We start from the raw sequence: 22,357 nt of genomic DNA on the forward strand, positions 1-22,357 counted from the left end.
AATCTAAATGTCTCACATCTGCTGGTCTAAAGCATAGCATTAATTTTGGCCCTCGGTTGTACAATGCTTTAGCTAAATTACACCCAGAACGTCTAACATGTAACCCACTAACATATAACAGGAAAATTAGAAACATGTTAATATCATCAATTTGATTAAATAAATTTATAGCCTATGTGTATGAATTAATCAACCTATATTATATTTGAATCACTTATTTAAGAAAGGCCCTTTGTCCACAAAATAGGCATTTTCATTTTATTGTATGGATGAAATCCTTATACCAAGGCGCTTCAAATAGGCAAGAAAGTCCACATGTCCAAGTCATCGTGTGTGTAATATGGGGTTTCGTAATAACTGTTTATTTACGAATGGCCCTATGTCCTGGAGTAAAGATCTTTCATAAATAAACTTGGGTTGTAATGGTTGGTGAACGGAAATTGGAAGTATGTAAGAAAGCATTCCTGAATCTGTTAGCTGTTGGTGAGAAGGTTCCAAAAACTCATTTTATTGGATAAATCCCCAAAGGACAACAGAGGCAAACAACAGAGCCAGAAGACTATTCCAATCACTACAGTGATGCAAGTAAAAGATCACATTGCAACTTTTCCCTTGAAAACAAGTCATTATTCTTCCAAAGAAGTACACTACCTTGATGCAAAGTTAGACATTAAAAAAATGTATACTCTTTTTAAAGAAAAATATTCTAATTGTTCTGTAAAATATAGTTTTTACTATAACATTTTTAAAAAGCATTTTGACTACAGGTTTGGTAGATTGCAGATAGATAGGGTACATACTGTGAATGCGAGGAGCTTCACTCTTAATGAAACTGCTAAGAGAGTGACAGAAGCTCAACTAATTGTTCACAAAAGGAGGAGCAATTAATTTTATGCATCACTGAAGCAAATGAAAAATGTTATGTTTTATTTGACGACGCTTGCAACTGCCAAGGTTATTTCAGGATCGCCGGTGTGCCGGAATTTTGTCCCGCAGGAGTTCTTTTATATGCCAGTAAATTTACTGACATGAGCTTGTCGCATTTAAGCACACTTAAATGCCATCGACCTGGCCCGGGATTGAACCCGCAACCTCGGGCATAGAAGGCCAGCGCTATACCAACTGCGCCAACCAGACCGACGAAGCAAATGAAGGAATATTACAAGGATAAAGACAATGTTTTATGTTTGACGATTGATTATATGCAAAATATGTATCAGCCTCATATTCCATCCAGCAAGTGTTTTACTTGAAGCCACTGACACAATGTATTTTCTATTTACAATGTTAAGTCTAGTGAGGCCTACTTTTTTGTATATCATGAAAGCATTGCAAGGAAAGGGAGTAGTGATGTGTGCTCTTTCTTCCTCATGTATGTGAGGGAAGAAGTGTCAAGCAACATCAATGAACTGTATATTTACATTGGTAACGCAGCAAAGCAAAACAAAAATCATTCCATGATTTGCTTCTTGATGACACTTGTGCATACGGGTCGCTTTTCAAGAGTTGTGTACAGACTATCAATATGTGGGCATTCATACCTGCCAAATGACTGGGATTTTGGTACTGTGGAGCGCAGCCCAAACAAAGTGGATAGATATTATACAGTCAGAGATGTGATAGAAATTATTGCAAGTGCAAGTCACAAATTTCGTGTTAGGCTTGTTAAAATTGAAGACATCTTGGACTTCCAAACCTGTTGCTCCACTATGTATAAGAAATCTCCTGTATCAGAAGAAAGCCAAGTTCACAGATTGAAGAATTCTAAGAAAGGAAAGAGAAGTCTTTGCAACATCAACTCCTACCACGAGTTCATCTGGACAAAGAAAGAAATGGATACGTAGAGGCATTACCTTACATTGGAGGATTACAAACCAAGTACTTTCTATTTGCATTTGGAGCAGAAATAACTTTGCCAAACCAAAAGGCTTACACTGGTTGTCAACCAATTACAGAGGACAAAGTTCGTGACCTGAAATCGCTTTTGCCAGACATTCTTGAAGACAAAAGCGAATTGTTCCGCACTCTCACATCTTCATGGCCATAAAGCAAAGTAGGAGACAAGTGGAAGAAACAAAGAAGAGAAGGGGTAAAAAAAATAAGGAAACACAGGCCTACATCTCATGTTTACTGCTTATTTTTGTAATAAATGTTTCACTGAAGAACGGAAAAAATGTGTTTATTTAAGAAAGGCCCTTTGTCCAACCTTTTCAAAAAGCTGTATGCTTGACAGTTTCGATGATAGTAACTGAAAATTTCATTAACATGTTCCCTTTATTTTGTAGTATAACATATCATGTTTTCAGATTTTTTTAAACAGTTTTTTTTAATTTTCCACAAAAATATGTTTTTGGACAACGGGCCTTTCGTAAATAAGTGATTCATTTGTATTCTATAATTTTGAAAAAAAAAAAAAAAATATATATATATATATATATATATATTGTCCTACTTTTCACGTGCGATATTATTCTTCTCTAGTGTTAATATTATATTATATAATTCCATTGCCGCTGAAATTTAAATTTTAGTTCCTATTTCATTTTATTTATTTATTTTTTATTTTCTATATTTCTCTTATATTAATATTGTTTTATATAATTTCTGTAACTGTAATTTTAATTTTATTTCCTATTTTATTTTATTTTATATTCTCTTATAGGCCTATTAATATTATATCTGAACTGCGACCGAACACGAGCGCTGCTCATTCGGTCTCAGATTTTGTTAATACTACTGTATCTCCTTTTTTATATTGATTGTATTATTTTATTTCTATTTCTCTTGTTTGTAATTCTATTCTTTATTCTGGATATTTAAATTTAAATAAATAAATAAAATTTATTTTAACTATTATTGAACTCGTTTCGTGAACTTCAAACTTGAGACAAATAAGTATGTAAAATCATGTTGAGTAGGCCATAAAACTAAACAAAACACTATGACTAAACAAAGTTGACAACAGATCCTCAAAATGAGAACCATTCACAGCCAAACAATGTCCCAGTCCCTTGTCTTTCTCACAGTTACATAACTGATCTGCCCCATCTCATATTTACAGTAGATTGTTTTCGTGATAGACTCGAACATTATTCGGCTGTGAACGGTTCTCATTTTGAGTACTGTGGTAAAACTTGGCTAGTCATAGTGTTTTATTACCTACTCAACATGATTTTTACGTATTTGTCTCAAATTTTAAGTCCACAAAACAAGTTTAGTAAGTATTTAAAAGATATAAAATGGGTCAATGGGTAAAATTTCTACACATTCATGCACATATTAGAAACAACAACAACAACCAACTTTCTTGGCTTAAAAATCGATAATGTGTTAAATTGGAAAAAATCATATTAAAGAAATTACCCCCAAACTAAATTCAGCTTGTTTTGCTATTAGTTCTATGCAGAAGATAGTAAATATCAATGCCTTAAAAACAATATACTTTGCATACTTCCACTCGGTAATGAGTTTTGGAATAATATTCTGGGGAAATTCCACAGATAGTAACGGTATATTTCTATTACAAAAAAAGAGTAATTAGAATAATAGTAGGTGCCAAATCTAGGGAATCGTGTAGGACTATTTTAAAAAAAACTACAAATAATGCCCATGGCTTGTCAGTATATCTTTTCATTAGTAATCTCCCTCGTATGTAATCGTGAAAATTTTGTAACTAATTCAACAGTTCATAGCATAAATACACATAAAAAAAATGACTTTCATACTCCATCAGCAAATCTATCGTGCTATCAAAAAAAGAGTGCGTTATATGGCAGTCAAAATTGTTAATAGTCTCCCTATTGATATAAAAAATGAAACTCAAAACATAAAATTATTTAGGGCCAAATTAAAGAAGTACCTAATTTCTCACGCCTTCTATTCTGTAGGTGAATTCATGACATTCAATAACACTTCATGAAATTGATACAGTACTAAAACTTTGTGTTTGTACTAGTAGACTATATTGTAAATCTCGTCTGTATATATTTCATCTAGACTGTGACTATAAATTAAGACTTTATAATAGTATTAAGTTTTTTGACTTGTTCTATATTCTAGCTGTAAGCAGTGTTTGAATACCATGGAATGTTAATAAATACAATAAAATTTAATGGAGATTCGGAATATGTACATTTAGAGTTCCATTTAAAAATGAAGTTTACTGTCACACCCTGTATGCCTGAACAACTAACTTTTTTCGAAAATTGATATCATATTGTATGGTTCATCTCCAACAGCTTTTGTATAAAACCTTTTTTTGTAAAATTAAAATTTAAGAAGTTATTAGCAATAGTCCATACTTATTGTTCACCCTGTATACCTTTACCTGCAGCACACAAGTATTTCTTCTATGTGACTGAGCTTTCTAACTTTTATGTACTGCTGATGATTAATTGTATAAACTATTGCTAAATCCTTGACGTGTGTGTAACCATTGCATGTAGGGAAAATAGGACAGTTCTCCATTTGTGACCATCAGTAACATAATCAAATAGCAAATGATACTGCTATTACTTTAGATAAATGCATGTTAAAATGTTACTAACCTTACACAGGATATTTTCTGCAAACATAGTTGCTAACTTTCTACCAGTAACCATGAAAGAGTTGTAGCTAATACTTTTGAATAAATATTTTGAAAGTACATAGATATCTTTAATTGCATAAATACTCATTATCGGAGTACCTTTAATGAAGATGTACTCCAACTCTCCATTTTAAGCTGATAATATCTAAGTAATATTATTTAACATACATTTCCTTTCATTTTAATTTGAGGGTTTGTCATTGTTATAAAATACACTGCAGCCTATTGGCGTATTGTGTTCACCCTAGTATTTTTAATCATTTCCTACTTAGTGAAGATTTATGCAGTCTTACAAGACGTTGCCTTGCAGAGATATCTTTCACAAAGTAAAAAACTTTGAATGCAAGAAACTGATATGTAAATTTTAGCTGAAGCTCTTAAAAAATCGAACACCCTGGGCCTTGTTTAAACAGACGAGTTTTATATGTCAAGCAAGCATGGTAACTACTTAATTACTGTTAACACACCTTACTCAGCTGAAACTAAGGAAAACTGGCTAATCTTTAAAAGTTTGCAAGTGTGTTAACATATTCCCAGAATGTCACCATTTAATGTGTTTTTTTTTATTAAAGTAATTGGGGTGAACTTGAAAAAAAAATTTTAACGTCATGAAATGATTAGAATAGGTAATATTGTAATTTTATAAATAAATAAGATGTGATAGGGAATTTGAACAAATCTATCTGTATGTCTAGTAAGTTCCTAGATGAAATCAAAATAAACATTTGCTATTAATACGAAGAGAAGGTAACAACAGGTTTTTTTGAGGTTATTGCTGGTCACAAACGGTTGTGCGTCCTCTCCCATGTAGAGTCAGTGTCGAGCGTGGAGGGTTCCCGCACCCGTCGGCGCCGGCGTAGACGTAGGACGAGGCCCCGTAGCCAGACGCCCTCTGGCGAGCATGTGGACTGCAGACCTAGTGACCACCTTCAAGGAAATAGTGGTGACATGCAGGGTGAGTGATTTTAATCGGCTGGTGCAGAGAAAGAGCCACTACATCAACAGGACATGGTTGGACAGATGTCAGTTTAAATAAGATATGTAACTGTACTTGAAGCTTTAAAACCATTCCCGTTGTTTAAAAACTTTTAATACAATTTGGTAAAATATATGTTGTTAACGTGGATCAATGTGTTAACAGGTGGTGGTGCAGCCCCAGGCCCCAGCGATCAGTCAGCATTCACAAGCAAAGAAGGAACACCAGCTGCAGAAGGGCCACCAAAATCACAACGGGAACCAAAATCTCGCTCCCAGAGACCACCAACATCTAATAAGAGATCTGAAGGAAAAGCCAAGGAAACGATGGTTAATGGCACATCTGCCTAGACTGTGTAATTTGGTCTCAGACGCACAATGTTTGACAAACTGCACATTAGTTCTGGACATCTACGATAAACAAGAATACATGGAAAAATGTATGCATGGTTTATATTGACAAAGTGCCAAGAAAAAAAGAAAAGTAATAATTGAAACATACCATGTTCAGAGAAGGCTAATGGCTAATGCTTTAGCTCCATACAGGATTGAAAAGAGGGGGGGTTTATAAGTCACTAAAAGTTTTATTCTGTACATTGCCCAGCGGTAACAAAGTAGAATCTTACTCCTTGATCTGTTATCCTTGAAATCTTGCATCCTTGCAACCATATATGAGAGATATTCATGCAAGATTTTGAGCCCAAAATTATGATGTTAAAAAAAAAAGTTTTGTTTAAGAGCTGAAGAAAATTCTTGCCATCTAGTTTGATACATAAATGGAAACCCTAAGGAACTTACTCTTAAGGCTTCCATTAGTAAGCTTCCCCATCACATTTAATGATGAAAATTAATATGTTATGAAGGCACAGGAATTAAAAGAAAATAAATAAATAAGTAAATAAAAATAGTGTGATGGATGCTCATCTTGCACTTCAGGGGAGTGCAACAGTGCCTCTTGAAAACTGGAATATGTAGCCTCAAATAAATCACAAGACATTTCCCTCTTGTTCAGGGCTAGCTCATGGTTGCCTTTTTTATACTTGCTACTAAAAATTGCTCCCTCCCTTATTTTCTAATTTCATTTTGTAGAGCAGAATGAAATGTTACTTCTTTTTATTATTTTTTCTTCTTTTGTTTGTAATATAGTAATGGGCAAGATTGTTTCTTCCTGATGAATGACAGTTTTGTGTGAATACTGTAGCTCATTTTGTAGAAGGCAGCTGTGTGTGGCGTTTTGCATAACAGCAGTATTCAGATGTTCCTTCTAGTATTTATTGTCTCAAGTTTGGTTACTTGCGTAGTGGAGTTACTTAACAATTTTTACCTGTAGTTGCAACAGAGATTGGAATTTGTTGAATGCTAACAAAACTGGTGGTGAGAAAAGAGCTTTAACTTGTAAGCAAAATACAGAAGAGGAAATCAGTTAAAATAAATTAAAAATAATCTATAGCATTTTTCATTGTAAAAAGATAACTGGGAAATTGGCACAGTGTTTTAAAATTTTTGCTGCATATAGTGAATACTAGTTGGGGCAAATATTTGTTTTGCTACCAGTTACATTTAAAATGCATTTTGCAAGATCTAAAGCATAAAACATGAACACAATTCTTTCTTTAATTAATTATACCAATATTCTTTTTTGTTATTCGTAACATTGTTACCAATAGCAATCTGATGTAGGTATGGTCGACTTTTGAAGCTTCCTAGCATTCTTAATATTGCATACATTAGTACCATGCAATTATTTTGATATTTCTGGCTTGTATCTTTGCATCTCTACCCTGATTGACAATATTGCAGTAAGAGTGCTCTGCAAACAAAATAGATCTTACATGAACTTCCTGTATTTATATTCTGCCACTAAACAATAGTCTCTTCTTTAAAAAGAAATTGGCCACTGAAAGAAAGTAAATTTTTATAGCTCAATCACATTGGTTGTGTTTACATGTTTACTCTTCGGTAAAGTTTGCTGCTCAACAGGATGAGCTGATTGGTGAAAGGTGTCATTTTGGAAATGTGTGAGTGAAGCTGTAATAATCCTTACTCTGAGTATGATGGAAAATGTTGCTACATCCCACACCCCTCTATTTTTTAAGATTGAGATACGTGTGGGTTTCTGACCTCGATAGTGTCACAGCACAGAATGCGTGTGTTATCAATATAGAAAACAATTGATCATGTAGTAATATATGAAAACTCGATCTAATCTTATTCAGGAAGAAATTTGCGGAATTCGATATTGACACAACATTTGTCGTTATTTCTTTCTGAGTAGTATTTTTAGTTTCAGTTGATCAATTGTGTATTGGGTGCTATTATCCAAATTTGTTTTGAGGTGTATATGTACACAAAAATTCACTTATGGCAATTCATAATGAAAACATAAAGATTGGATAAATGGAAGTGCCCTTTTGTTTTTAATAAATTAAATTAAAATTAAAATTTCTTAAATTTAAACATTTCTTTTTTATGAATAATTATAGTTTCTTTCTCTTTTTTTTCCCCCTGGAAAAAATATAGCTTGTTTTTCAGATAGTTTTAATTTCAGTGTTTATGCCTCATTTCTTTGATGGTTCATGTGCACAGTACTTGCAAACTCTTACTTGATATGTCTGTGTAATGTAGATTTAAGTACCATATGATTGAAAGACGCTTTCTGTCGCATGTTGAAAAAGAAATCAACTGTTGTAAAATTCAAGAAATGATGTATCCACCTATATGATTTAATATACCAAGTACGAATGGAGAGAATGAACTCGCAAGAATGATAACATGTTGTACAGCTACAATGGATTGTTCAACAGTGTTCAAAGAAACACCACACCTGTGTCTTACTCGAGTTGTACATCTTTGTGTGAATCTCCAAAAACAAACATGTCCTGACAGAACAAAAGAGACTATTTGTCTTAATACTGCGAGTGATTTTGATTTTGAATATAGAACAGTCAGCATCAGTAACATTGCATTTGTTTAAAAAGCAATATCGTAGTTTCTTCCCCAGTTTGCTTGTTGAGATAGGTTTGTATTGATCTTGCAATGTTTGCATAATTTAAGAATAAACCATTTCTGTACATAAGCTTGCAACTTTTTTTTTTTTTATTTTATTTGATGGCCCTTTTAAAATAATGGTGTTACTCAGATATGCATGAAGTTGAAGCAACAGTGAAGTGAGAAATTGTACATATTGGAAACTAAAGTATCTGGAGGAAACCTATCCACCGCAACTTGAGCCACTAAAAATCACCTCTCTTTTATTTATTAAGCGTATCTTTTAAAATTAGAGGGGCTACTCACTCATATGATGATGTTGAAGATGAATTACATTACAAAACTACTGTAACCTTTAGCCATTATGGTAAAGAGGGCTTCATTTTTCTGAAAGAACTTTCCATATTTAGGCCTACATTTTGAATTGAAAATTGTGTCACAAAAACTTTGTTTCAGATATCGCTTTTCACTACAATTTAAAAACCGCGAAAGACCACTCTTTATAAAATAAATTGCTTTCCATTCCTTTTCTTTCCCTCTCCCTCCCAAAAGTGCAAAAGATTTCCTTGGTCATAGAACTCATAGGTGAATGTAACATAATATTTGTTTAAAACATTCCCTTGAACAGTCTAGTTACACAATATTGTTACTTGACACATTTCAATAGCTATCATAGATGACTGAGTAAAATTAATTTTACTTAAATTTACTGAAATCGCACAGGTCATAAATGAAGTGTAATATTTTCTGGGATTATAAAAACGTCTTTCGTGATGGAAAACTACTTAGGAGAAATATGTTCTACTGCTGCTTTAGTCACCGAAGATCATATTCCACTTTCTTTGGTAAGAGTTGTCTAATGAATGATCTAATATGTGGTCTATTGTATTGTTGCGTAAAGAACAGTCAACATTGTATTTTCTGATCATTTAATGTGTTACATAAATTACATTTGGTATCACTCTGGCAATTTTACACTGCTTTTGATGCAAAAACCGTTGACTGCTTTATAAAAGCGTCCAGTTTGTTCTTGAAGAGTTCACTCTTTATCGGTTCTTTCATGTTACACACAGGATTCTTTACTACATATTCTACATAAATTTGACTGTAAATCTGCTGCAGTAGTTCTCTGACGTGTTGAGCATTCACATCAGTGTTCAAGATAAACTTCAAACCAGATGGCGTTTCAAAGTAATGTAAGGCATATTTACTTGTTTTGTAGTACAAAAATCCATCCTTCGTATCGAGAGGAGATATCTTACTAACAAAAGACTTGAGTGAAAATAACATTCCATACATTAATTTCGCTTCCTGTAAAAGAAAGAGTTCAATTAAAAATATTGATATTTTGAGAAAGCTTAACAGTCGTGCATTAGAAATGACCTGTACATAATTTAATATCCATTCTCCTATTAAAATAAACATTAGAAAGTGCCGATAGTAGCAGCCACATCGGTAAACTATTCCCCTGGGGATGTTCTGCTAAGGAAATATATTTAGTCGTTATTACATATAAGGCACTTACTGTGTAAAGTTTCAGCTGGTTTAACAAGCTACTTATGAAAAAGTAATCTGTAACTTATCACGATCCCCCAGAGATAAACATTTACTACACATTTCACACAAGCTTCAAGAGGGTACTGAACCATAAGATTCAGCTATTTCCTCACGCAACACTAACAACTACCATAAGTAAAACTATATATTCGTACATAGAAAACAATTACCTCTTCTCTTGTTATACCGGATTGTTTTAACCTATTCCATTCGCTGTAATACAACATTGTTCCAAAACGGTCAAATATGTACAGGTTATGTACAGTCATTTTTTTCAAGAACTTTGGTACTTCACAGACTATTTTGTTCTGGGGATCTACTTAAGTTACGCTTACAGAGAGAAACAAAATTAGTGAAATATTGAATATAATTTCTATGCGACAGGTTCCAAAAACTTAAAAATCGTTAATGAAAAGTAGCTCCTATGACATACCGACAATACAAGACAAATATAACTGACAGACATGGAGACTGGGATTATAGAACGGTTGCAGTAACAAATTTTTACAGGTTGCCAATGCATGAGCTAACATTCCTAAACTTCCCCATATTCTCTGTAGTGAATGACGTAGGACCAAAGATATTTAAGGAGAAGACAGTGATCTCTCTGATAACGACTACAGCGCACCTGGTGCAGAGAATGTAACAGCTAAGCATATTGTAAATGAGAACTACTATACAAGAAGAAACGAGAGATATGGCCGGATTTCTTCTCCACAGACGCGATGATCTACAGGGATTGGACACAAGCCAGATACGACTTGCGACACGCAGTAACTAAGCTAACCACACATACAATGACATAAATACAGACATGGAAATCCTACATATACAATCCAAAAACTCAACACACTAGAACAATATGAGGTGAATGTTACTTATGTCCCGCCCACTATAGAGACATAGGCCAGTTTTACACTAATAGTATAACTTGTTGCTTGTGGGCCATTCCAAACCCCGACCAGCGAATAGGGATTATAAAGAATGGACACTTCGCGTCGGTACCTTTGATGTAGCCGGACTGATTTCAAGACCTTCAAGCCAGCTAAAGCGTGAGATTCTGCTTTCTCCCTAGAGTTGGCGTTGAAATCACACCAGCTAGCAGTCGACACAGCGGAAATATAACACATAATTATGTAGGTTGTGTTGTAAAATTAGGTGTTTTATTTTATGTTTTATTATTATTGTGTTAAATTGTATTGTGTATTCTTATTGTATTGTGTATAAAATTGTATATGTGTTGTAAATTGTATTATGTATTGTAAATTTTATTGTGTATTGCTTATCATTTTATTGTGTATTGTTAATATTGTATATACCACTGCCACCGGGTGCTTGCCCACTTGCAGTGTAAATACATACATACATACATACATACATACATACATACATACATACATACATACATACATACTTATAATTAATACATCTAGGTACATTATGTACTCAAATAAAATAAATTGGAATAACTACTGAAGCTTTCCTGGCGACATGATAATTCGAAATTTTCTCGGGCTTCCAGCCAGGTCATAAGTTGGTGATCCACCGACGTTCCTCGGCTGACTCCCTCTGGCATTATAAATAAAGGAGCTGGGTACCCTCAGATATCATTTAACCCTGAAGATGAGGAAGATGAACATCCTCGAAACGTCGGTGGATCACAAACTTATGACCTGGCTGGAAGCCCGAGAAAATTTCGAAAATAAATTGGATTCATAAAATAATAAATCCCTCATTAACTGTAATGTCTATATGCTAGAGTTCCTTAATAATGAGAGTTGAGACATTGACCCCAACAACAATTAAAATGTGTAATGATTTGATAGCGCAGAAAATGGAAAAACAAAACTCTTACGAGAAGTAAAACCATATACCTATATTATATTATATACAAATATTAAACGAATTCGATACTTAATTTTATAATGTATTATATTATTATATAATATAATTTATTATATCTGAAATATAAAATATTATTATTACAACTAGTTTGTCACTGAGAAATAAGGAAAAGCTATTAACTTGAATTTATTTGAAGCGACGAGTTAGAAAGAGAAAAGCTATAGAGTGGTCATTGCGCCGCCATGTTTGAAGAAAATTGAACGACCGTCAGTAATGAACTTATGCGCCCAAAACAAAGTGGGCGTGGTGATAACTGACATTAGAATCGACAGCTGTCTTAATTTCGTTTGCATAAATCAGTTAAACTGAAGTGGAAAAACCTAGTATTTCGTCAAATACGTGCTAGGAACTTAATCTAAACTTATGTACGCTAAATTTAAAACACTTGAGCTATTCCTAGAAGGAATGCTTAAAAGAATAACCTAAGCAAAATTGTCATGTAGTACGACAAGAAGTCCTAGCAAATATACTGAAGAAAATGTTAATATTCCTAGGTTCTTTTAAATGCGACCTGCAAGATTGCTTATTAAATGAACGAGTATGATTCGGATGATTTTATTAAATTGTTTTCCCAGTCTCTACACGTTGCAAAACTATTTACTGTACCATAAGATATAGAATGAAAGTAAGCCCTATCTGTAGTAAACAACCTTTACCTCCAAGCTTGTAACGTGGTCATACTTATCCCATTATTGCACGTGGGTACTCAATTATGTTCCTTCATGTCCTGCCAGTCAAAATACTAACAACAATACGACCTACCCCAGAGTTTTGCGTTATTTTGGATGCGAGTGTCGAAATACAATTTTAATATTTGATTGCTATTACTAGGTTTGAAACGGAATTGTAACGGTTTTATCCTTATTTAGTTTAACATTATTACTAGTGAACCATTTATTTGATTAATCGTTTGTCTTCGAAATAGGCCTACTTCTTATTAGCTACAGCTCATCGTCTTCTTGTATAAGCAGTAAGGACAGAAGGAGCAGAAATAAAGGATGCCGGTGTCGAAATAGAGTTTTAATATTGTATTGCTATTTGTTTTTCACTGGGTCTGAAACAGAATTGTATTGGTTTTATCCGTATTTAGTTTAAATACATTACCAGTGAACCATTTATTTTGTTTATGCCGGGCGTTGTTACACATTTATGGATGAAAAAAAAAATGCTGCTAATTAACAAGACTATGGACTTAACTTCATAAAATTTACATGAAATATGATATATCAGTTGTCTTTTTCCTTTTGACATTGCAGTTATATGCAGCACACACAACAGGCATGTTTTTTCTTCGTTTTATTGTACTTCTTACCTCCGTTATACAACATTGTAAGCAGACGAATTTTTACAAAGGTGGGCGCTTAGCTCAGATCGCCGTGTTTCGCGGTGGGACCGCAAAGAGCGCTGTACAGGACAACATGGCCACTCTATAGTCTTCTCTTTCTAACTCGTTGATTTGAAGCAAAGGGTTACTGGATTATGCAATAAGGTAGGCGATGTTTGGATCCTGTGTCTCAATCAACGAGTTAGATACTATAGAGAGGCTGAAGACCTCTGATAAGCGCTCCCTGCGGAGGCCAACAGTACTATGGATCGTTCCCTAAAAAACATGGCGGTCTATAGCACCGCCAGCCTCCGCAAGGAGTGCTTATCAAAGGTACACTGCAACGAGTTTGTACATGTATTATATTCTTCAGATACATCAATATTTAACTTAAACATTTCGCTATAGGTTTTGTAAAAATCTGATTTATAAATGAAAAAGTAATAATTAAGACTTTAAAATTTCCAAAAATGTCTCATTCCCTCGGATTTAAATGAAATGTATCGTAAATCATAATATTCGTTGCTGGATAATTAAACCCTCTCAATACAGGTACCATTGCCGCCGAGAATTATAAGATAAGACGGACTGAGCATAAGCGAAGTATCTGTATTAATAAGTTTGTACCATCAAGAGTTTAGTATTTATTGTGTTTATAGGGCCTACTCCAATTATCTTTTTATTAATGCGTTAGGGCTCTTTTTGTTACCAAGGAGGAAAGTTAGCACTTGCATCACACACAATTTGTCATTATTGTTCAAAATAATGACAAATTGTGTGTGATGCAAAAGCCTCTGCCTAGTTGCGAGACACGTGTGAGAACGTTTGTTTCAAATTATATTAGACTACACGATGTCTCCATCACGCGACAATGTTTGTTTCAAATTATATTAGACTACACGATGTCTCCATCACGCGACAATATTTGTTTCAAATTATATTAGACTACATGATGTCTCCATCACGCGAAAAGAAGTGTACCTAGCTGTGGCTCCTGTTGTTTCTGATAACAATGTTAATCGTAAGTATCTTATCGTTTCAATAAATGTGGTGAGTTATGATCACGAGTAACTTTCTATTAGTGTCATTCTTTAATTATTATGTTGCATGCTAAGAGGTTATTTGTAGTTTTAATAATTGCAGTTTTCAAAACTTCTCTGTGTTAATTCTAATGTCAAATGAATTTTTCTCAATAACTTAATTACTGGATATATTTTTTTTTATTTTCGCCACTACTTTTCCTCTATTTTACTCCTACTAGTTGCATACGTCGTCTCTCTTGAAATCACCTGGTGAGCACTGAATTACATAATTTCATATTAGGTTAGAAGAGCTGTAAGATAATTAAATTTGTGACGAAGTCAAAAAATTATTTATTTTTCTTCTGCCGAATACATTCATCCGTCTTTAGGTGCTTTGCTTTGGTTGCATCGAGTATAGCTTGTCATTTAATATCTGGGCTATATTTAGTGAAACTAATAAAACATAGGCCTACAGCTGTTATAAAACGTAAAGTTTTGTGTGTATTTTACTTTTTACTTATTAACATAGTCTTAATATGTAGCTCAGTTCCCAGTCATTTCCTACAACATCCGAGCCACGCCCCTTTGTTTTGACTAACCGAAACATGGCGGACCAATGTTCAATTGTCTTCAACTTTCTGAGGTCTTTGTCCTCTCTATAGTATCTAGCTCGTTGGTCTCAATCGTTGCTTACGAGATTACACAAGCTGGCGCATAGAGCTTGAAAAACGAGTCTGAAGTGGTTCCCTCGTAATGCCAATTCCGCCGCTCGGAGCGCTGTTCTGCCCTATATATTCATAGCAGAACACTTAAAAGACATTGACATTTGGGACATTTAAAGGACTCACCACTGCTTATTAAATGCTTCGTACAATATTTTATGGACAATAGACGTAATTTGCAAACTTCTACTCCTCAATTATATTACAATAAAAGGCTGTCATTCTTGATATTAAAACATATTACATATAAACTGAGGGACTGTCTGCTCTGTACTTCAGTTCATACACCAAACATTTCCGGAAATAAATTAACTTGACATCTTACATATACGCACTATAGCCTACCCTTTTCACCTAATATTATTAATATTGTTATTAAATAAGACATTGCAACTAATTAAGGTACTGCATTATCTTTAATTTCCTTGAATTCATAATTAAGCATTTGCAAGAAGGCGTAACTTTTCCCTCTCTTTTAAAAAAATACGAACGTCACAATAATTGAGAAGTATAATTATTACGCGATTTTTTCTTGCAGTGGTGAAAACATTTCTATAGGCCTATTGATTAATCTATTGAGCATAGTAATAGTAAACGCTGTAGTATTCTTTTCTGAAGCCAAGATTTTCGCAAGAACTGAAGTGCGACACATGTAAAGATGAGAAAATGTCCCTCTTTCTTTTGGGAAAACTTGTGAAGCCACTACTGGACAATATTGCCAAAGATATTTCCAGTAAATACGAAGTGATTAGGAAACTTAATCAGAAGCCCCTAAATAGAAAAGTGCTGAAAGTGCAATAAACTGGGCCATTTCTTAATTACATATAGAACACTGGAACTGACTATCTACAAGGACCCTCGTGTTATAAATATTATGATTATTTCAGATTGTGATACAGTTATAAGCGTACATTCCTGAAATTTAAAAGTAACAATGAGGATACCCTATGTTATAGGAAAGTTTTAAACGTGTACATTTAACTTTTTTATGAATGATTTCCTAATCAAGATTTTCATTAACTATGTGCCAAACTTTTGGACATCTGATCAGTATTTTAATCATGTGCTGGTTACAGTACATTAGATGTCTTCTTGAATATACCTGATGAGGTATGTATATGAAGTTTGTATCGTCAGTATTCAAGTAGCCTACTTATGTATGTAATTTTTATTATCTGTACAGAAAAAATTTAACTTACGTGATAGTATGAAGTAATCTCTCACGAAATAACAAGGAAGAGAAAGGTGCTTAAATTTAAATATTGAAAACAGGATGATAAGAAGAAAATAATTTTTACTTCCTTTCAATTATTAATGAAACCTGGCCACTCACCATTCGCAGTTGATTTCTATGGTTACAGGTCTATTCTTCATATTCTGTAGCTTTCAAATAATTTCTAAAATAAATATTACGCCTACTTAGCTCTTGTAAAACGAAATTTTCACTTTCACTTTCAACGGAACACTCACTTATATTCAGTTCTTGTATCTTGCAGTAAATTATCCATTTGTGATCATCTTTCCAATATAACCTCCCATTGAAACGACCACTTAAAATCATGAGCTAGAATTTATTATTTTAAAAACATTTCCACGTACATACTGTTATAATTGTTATGAACCACAATACAAAAGACAACACAGTAAAATTGGATTAATTTACCAAGATCAACATCAATACCGGTAGTATAAAATCACATATAGGCCTAGGCTATATTATTTCATTACTTTATGGTATTAATTAGAAGAATTAATTTTGAAGAATTTACAAATATGCTGAAATAATTTATGACACCTCTTATAGAAATGTAAAAATATGTATGTACATTTTGAAACAATGGGTATAGCACCACTTGAAAATGTTGAGCACTTTAACAGTAACTTGTAAATTGTTCCATCACGTTGTCTATAGTGTTCATTTAATGTAGCACTTTTAGAGTGAACATGGTTCACATACATAAGAAGAAATGACGATGGAATGAGTCGAAGACATACAGTTTTCTTTAATTTTAGCAAATGATGAAATTGAATATATACTGTTACTTCATATCCTAACATAAGTAGAGTTGCCACCATAGATGTAACACCTCCGTAACACCTGAAATGAATATAAAATAAATTAATGTATTGATAATGATACAAGAATAAAAAGAAATTAGGCTAGACATAACCTCACAAAATTACAAACACATGCTAAAACAAAAAAAAAAAAAAAAAAAAAAAAAAACTTTACGTATCTGTATTTAATAAAACTAGATATTCTAGATATAATTTGATTCACACGATAACCACCTCAGCCTATTTCGCAGCAGCCATTAGTTACCAGTTTGAGGTGCATTACCTAATCTCATACTAACCTTGTTAAGTTCTCTTACCTAATTCACTGATAATTACGTAACAATACACAGGTCTAAAATACAGACAAATACACATTAATTACCTAATAAGTACAGCATGAAAATAATTCATTACTTTTGTCGGTATTTTCTAAAAGAGAAAGGGAAAACAGTAACAACATTATCTTCAATGTTTACATCACGTCGTTCACATTTTCATTAGGCCTATATCAGTAATGCTTGGTAAGTGAAACAATGCATGAAATTATTTTACATTTCGGGTCACATCATTCGAGAGTCGGAAAATGCAATTCGCCACTTTTAACATAGCATTGCTTGTTATATGAGAGAACTTTGACATTTACCTTAACCTATAAATATACGACCTGTTGGTACAGAGTTCTTCACATAGCAAAACACAGACAATTTTCGAATATAACTTAGCTGAACAAACTTCAAATAACACTGTAATATGCTTGGCATATTTGTAATATTCGTACTCAATGAGTAATGCACAATTAATCGAACTATTTTCACGATGCACAATGCTTTGTAATGGTACTATTCATCATTTCATAGGGCAGAGAGGCGAACCTAGCGGCAGAAATTGTCATGACTCACAGAGACCTACTCTCGATCGTGCTATGCGCCAGCTTGTGTAATCACGTGAGCAACGGTCTCAATTCTATTCTCAATTATTAACTTAGCGTGTGCTCGATTACACTAACCTCTAGCGCTTGAAAGTGGAACTAAACGCTGCGCACAGAGAAACAAAACACAGTAAAATTCGCTCATTGTCCATTCTTTATAATCTCTATTCGCTGCCCCGACTTCCACCGTTAAGAGCGTCAGTCTTGGTCTTTATATACCCGTCAGTCAAGGCCTTCTGACAAATAAAAGCAATTGACAATAGATATCTCAGTCGTGACAACCTCATAAAATATCCTATCAATTGAATAATCGATCTTGCTACGTACAACATAATTACACGACAGTCTAATAGATACAGTCACGCAACTCATACGTATAAAATATGCCAACATTTGACAGCTGGCGGCAGGCAAGTTAAAACTGTGCACACGACATATGATAACACATCAGAAAATGGGTTTTGCGTAATTCATTTTATATTTTTATGCTATACAGTAAGTGTATATGGTTCTTATTAATTCTACTTTAGAATCCTGGAAGAATTTCACATGCAGTTAATCTACAAGTTTCAGAAGCTGGGAATAAACGTAATTCTTTCTGCTCCTTAAGACTGAATCATGGCCCTGATCACGTATCATGGTTTGAAATAATATAATTGTTTGTACGTGGACGGTTAATTCAATTCATTCCTAAATATATTTATAAACCATTGGAACTCTATATTTCCTGTGAGAAGAGTCAAAATTGTAGGGCATATCTCGTAGGGTACATCGCGTGGTGAATTCCTCTCCCTATTTCCTGAGAAATTAACTATTTTCCATACCGCAAATTGGGGTAAACTCGGCCGCTGAGGTAAACTTAAAAATAAAAAAGGGGAAGATTTAAACCTTAATTTGACAGACATTGATTTATGAAGTTCATTATTTTTCAATTTTTTTTATTATTATTTTGAGTCGCTAATAGTGCTGATGTTATGGTTTAAATTTTTATGGAAAGTTTACCGCATTTTACATTACATTTCCAGTTTTCACACATAAGCTTAATTTTAACTTACCCTACCTATATAATATGTAATTTACATGCACTTACTGTTATTATGACGTAGGTGAGAACAAATGAATACACAACTTTGTTGGAAAAAATTGTAACTTCAATTAAATCAGAAAATGTAGGCCTAATTTTATTTTCAGAGCAGAAGTGGTGTAAGTCAAAAATGGGTAATGAGGGTTAAAGTAAACATTCTGTAAAATACAGCGCAAAGTAGCAGTTAATATTGACTTTATTTAAACTATTAGTAGTCAGTGAATATCACGAAGGATATATTAATTGCTACTTTGCTCTGTATTTTACAGAATTTTTACTTTAAACCTCATTACCTAATTTTGACTTATACCACTTCTGCTCTGAACGGCTCAAATAATCACTGGTAATGTAAAATCAACACCAATAACAGTCATGCAAATTATTACAGAAAAGATTGCTTTTTTATATTCAATTTAAAAAGGCTCTTTTATTTCTTGAGAACTTAATACGTCTGCCACATGAATCTACACCAACACATCAGAAATTTATCGACACAGTCTGGATTTATTCAAGAAGTGAATATTTTGCAAAAGGATTATAATACGCCATGAATTCTTGAAAAAAATAACGCCATAATCCCTACTTGAATGCAATATAACATTCAACTTTTGAAAAATATAAAGAAAAAAACACGAATACAAAAATTATGGAATCACTTGCATTAAAAACTGTAGATATATTATCCAAAATCGGAATGGTTACACATTTACACATGATCTCCGCAAAACAATAATATACTGTAACAGGTATTTACTTTGTTTTTATTTAAACTCTCCTTCCTGACATACAAATAGGTAACTGATAACTACCTACAGCGTGGATTATAAGTTATGACTGAGTTATGATTTTCTCTTGGTCTTTAGGGAATCTGAAGAACGACAAATTCGGAGATTTAAACTTGTTACTGCAATTTTCGTCATTGCCCACATTGCCTTTATTCCGACGCATGATTAAAACGTTATTATAACATCTCGCATACCTTTAAAGCACGTACTGGCTGTATCAACCCTATGACCAGTGCCTTGCCTGCCGCTTGAGCGCTAGTGTCGTGAATGTTGGCAAAAAAGTGTTGAAGTTGCGCGACTGTATATATTAGACTGTGATAATTATATTATATTATTATCTATTTCAGCGAGTACTGACGACCACTGCAAAATACGACGATTTGGTCCAGGGAGCATTTTCTTTTGGCACAAGGATGATTTATGTATTATGTTTCTAAATTTCTTTAATAAATCACTGAAAAAAAAAATGTGAATATAGGATGTGGCATGAGTACGAAATTATTATTATTTTTGGCGCATAATTTTTACGTAAATAACGACAAATAAAAACTAACATGTCACATAACATTATTTTAAGTAATACAGGAAACAAGCATGAATAATATTCACCATTCTTAATGATCTTGGGATAGAAAAAAAACGTATGGAATAGAAATTTACATACAATTAATGTGCGTGTAATAAACAATAAGCAAACCATCTTCGATTAATCATTTCAAAACAACGTGAATATAGCGTGGATTGTGTAGGAAAATAATTTCTTATATGTTGCTCCCAATGTGCATCATTGTTAACTTATGAGAAATCAAAATAATTAACATGGCATATAAACACTATTTGAAGAAAGATAGGAGATATTAAGTAATATTCAGCGTTCTTAATGATCTTTGGATGGGCAATAACAATGAAATATGTATAAAATAGAAATTACATACAGGTGAGCATATAAAAACAGTAAGTAGAATCATATCTGATTAATAAGCTTAAATTACTCCAGTTTAGTGTAACAGTGGCCTATATCTAACGATGTCTCCCAGCAAATTACTTTATTATTTAAAAACAAAAAAATCGTGTTAGAAGATTGAATTTGTGCATTTTCTCTGAAACTATCCAAATATTTGTAGGCAGTCTTTTACATTAAATTGCCGAAAATTGGTTCATAGCACAACATTGGTAGTGATAAAAGTGAAATATTCGTTCAGTGGGCGTTGGATACTCTACATTGACCACAATATGAAATATACAGACACACTAAAACACACCCTAATCAAATTCTCAACACACAGATCAATTTCAGAACATACACTATTTGACACAACTCTTCATCACACGAACGCACCCACACAACAGGCAGCGAAGTTGAGATGGCGCCGAGACACAGAAGGCTCTGAGGATGGTGTCAAGTAGCACCGAAACAGCTGTAAGCCTCACATGCTTACGTAATTAACACGAGTAAGATCGCCATTTAATCAATTATTTAAATAAATAATGTTAATAGCGGTGGGGACTGCCTGCCACCTAGCGGAAAAATAACTTTGATTGAGCAGGCACTATAAGCAGCCCAGTGGTATTGAGCTTCGTGACTGTATGTAGTAGACTGTGCTCATACCTTCTACACAATTATTGATTATTTGTTTACTGTATGCTTGTAAATTGAATTATTCTACTTTATGTGAAATGTATAATTTTGTATAGCTCATCTAAAATATATTTCTATATTGACAATTTGTTTGCTATATACTGTATACTTTGTTTAGCTTAACTGATGAATTGTATATGCTGTAAATTGAATAGTACTCTGTACAGCTGAACTGATGAATTGTATATGCTTAAATTGAATAGTAAGTAATCTGTATAGCTCAAACTAATGAATTGTATAATTATGCTGCAAATTGAATAGTACTCTGTATAGTTCAACTGATAAATTGTTTATGGTTATAAATTGAATTAATCTACTTGATATGAATGTACAATTTTGTATAGCTTAACGAAAGTATGGTTGTAAATTGAATTAAGCTGTTTACTATGAATTGTATATGCTTTAAATTGAATGTCATTTGTGTAGCTCAACTGATGAATTGATTATGCTTGTAATTTGAAGTAATGTGCATGATATAATACATTTTTGTATATCTCAACTGATTGAATTGTTTATGCTTTCAAATTGAATTAACTTACTTCCTATGTATTATATTTTATAGCTCAACTGATGAATAATTGTTTAGGTTTGTAAATTTAATAATCTGATTGCTAGGTGCTGTATATTTTTAGTTGAGCCACCAATGTAGCTCAGTCTGCAGACTCGCTGGCTTGCTGATCTGGAGCTGCGCACGGACTTTGGTTGGATTCCCTATTTGGTCTGATTGAGTGGTTTCTCCCGAGGTTTTCCCCAGACGTGGGGAGGATGCCGAGTGATCTATG

The 22,357-nt window shown here is 33.4% G+C and overlaps 1 protein-coding gene and 1 long non-coding RNA gene across 9 annotated transcripts in view; one reads left to right on the forward strand and one right to left on the reverse strand.

The window, feature by feature from the left end:
- Fmr1 (synaptic functional regulator FMR1) overlaps positions 1–8,639 on the forward strand; it is a 97,782-nt gene extending 89,143 nt beyond the window's left edge. For 6 of the 8 annotated variants that reach the window (XM_069812948.1, XM_069812949.1, XM_069812950.1 and 3 more), the window contains 2 exons: positions 5,400–5,543; positions 5,730–8,639. In XM_069812948.1, the coding sequence (XP_069669049.1) occupies positions 5,400–5,543; positions 5,730–5,914 (329 nt within the window). In that variant the 3' untranslated portion in view covers positions 5,915–8,639. The remainder of the gene's footprint in view (positions 1–5,399; positions 5,544–5,729) is intronic. The other 2 variants (XM_069812953.1, XM_069812954.1) reach the window with 1 other exon arrangement.
- A 7,719-nt stretch (positions 8,640–16,358) lies between these two features.
- Positions 16,359–18,089, reverse strand: LOC138691177 (uncharacterized). Its single transcript, XR_011329759.1, has 2 exons — positions 17,783–18,089; positions 16,359–17,179 (listed from the first exon to the last, which is right to left on the reverse strand). It is a non-coding gene; the product is annotated as an uncharacterized lncRNA (long non-coding RNA).
- Between the last annotated feature and the right edge of the window lie 4,268 nt (positions 18,090–22,357).

This window comes from Periplaneta americana, chromosome 16 (genome assembly GCF_040183065.1).
Source record: "Periplaneta americana isolate PAMFEO1 chromosome 16, P.americana_PAMFEO1_priV1, whole genome shotgun sequence".
In the NCBI taxonomy this organism is placed as follows: domain Eukaryota; kingdom Metazoa; phylum Arthropoda; class Insecta; order Blattodea; family Blattidae; genus Periplaneta; species Periplaneta americana.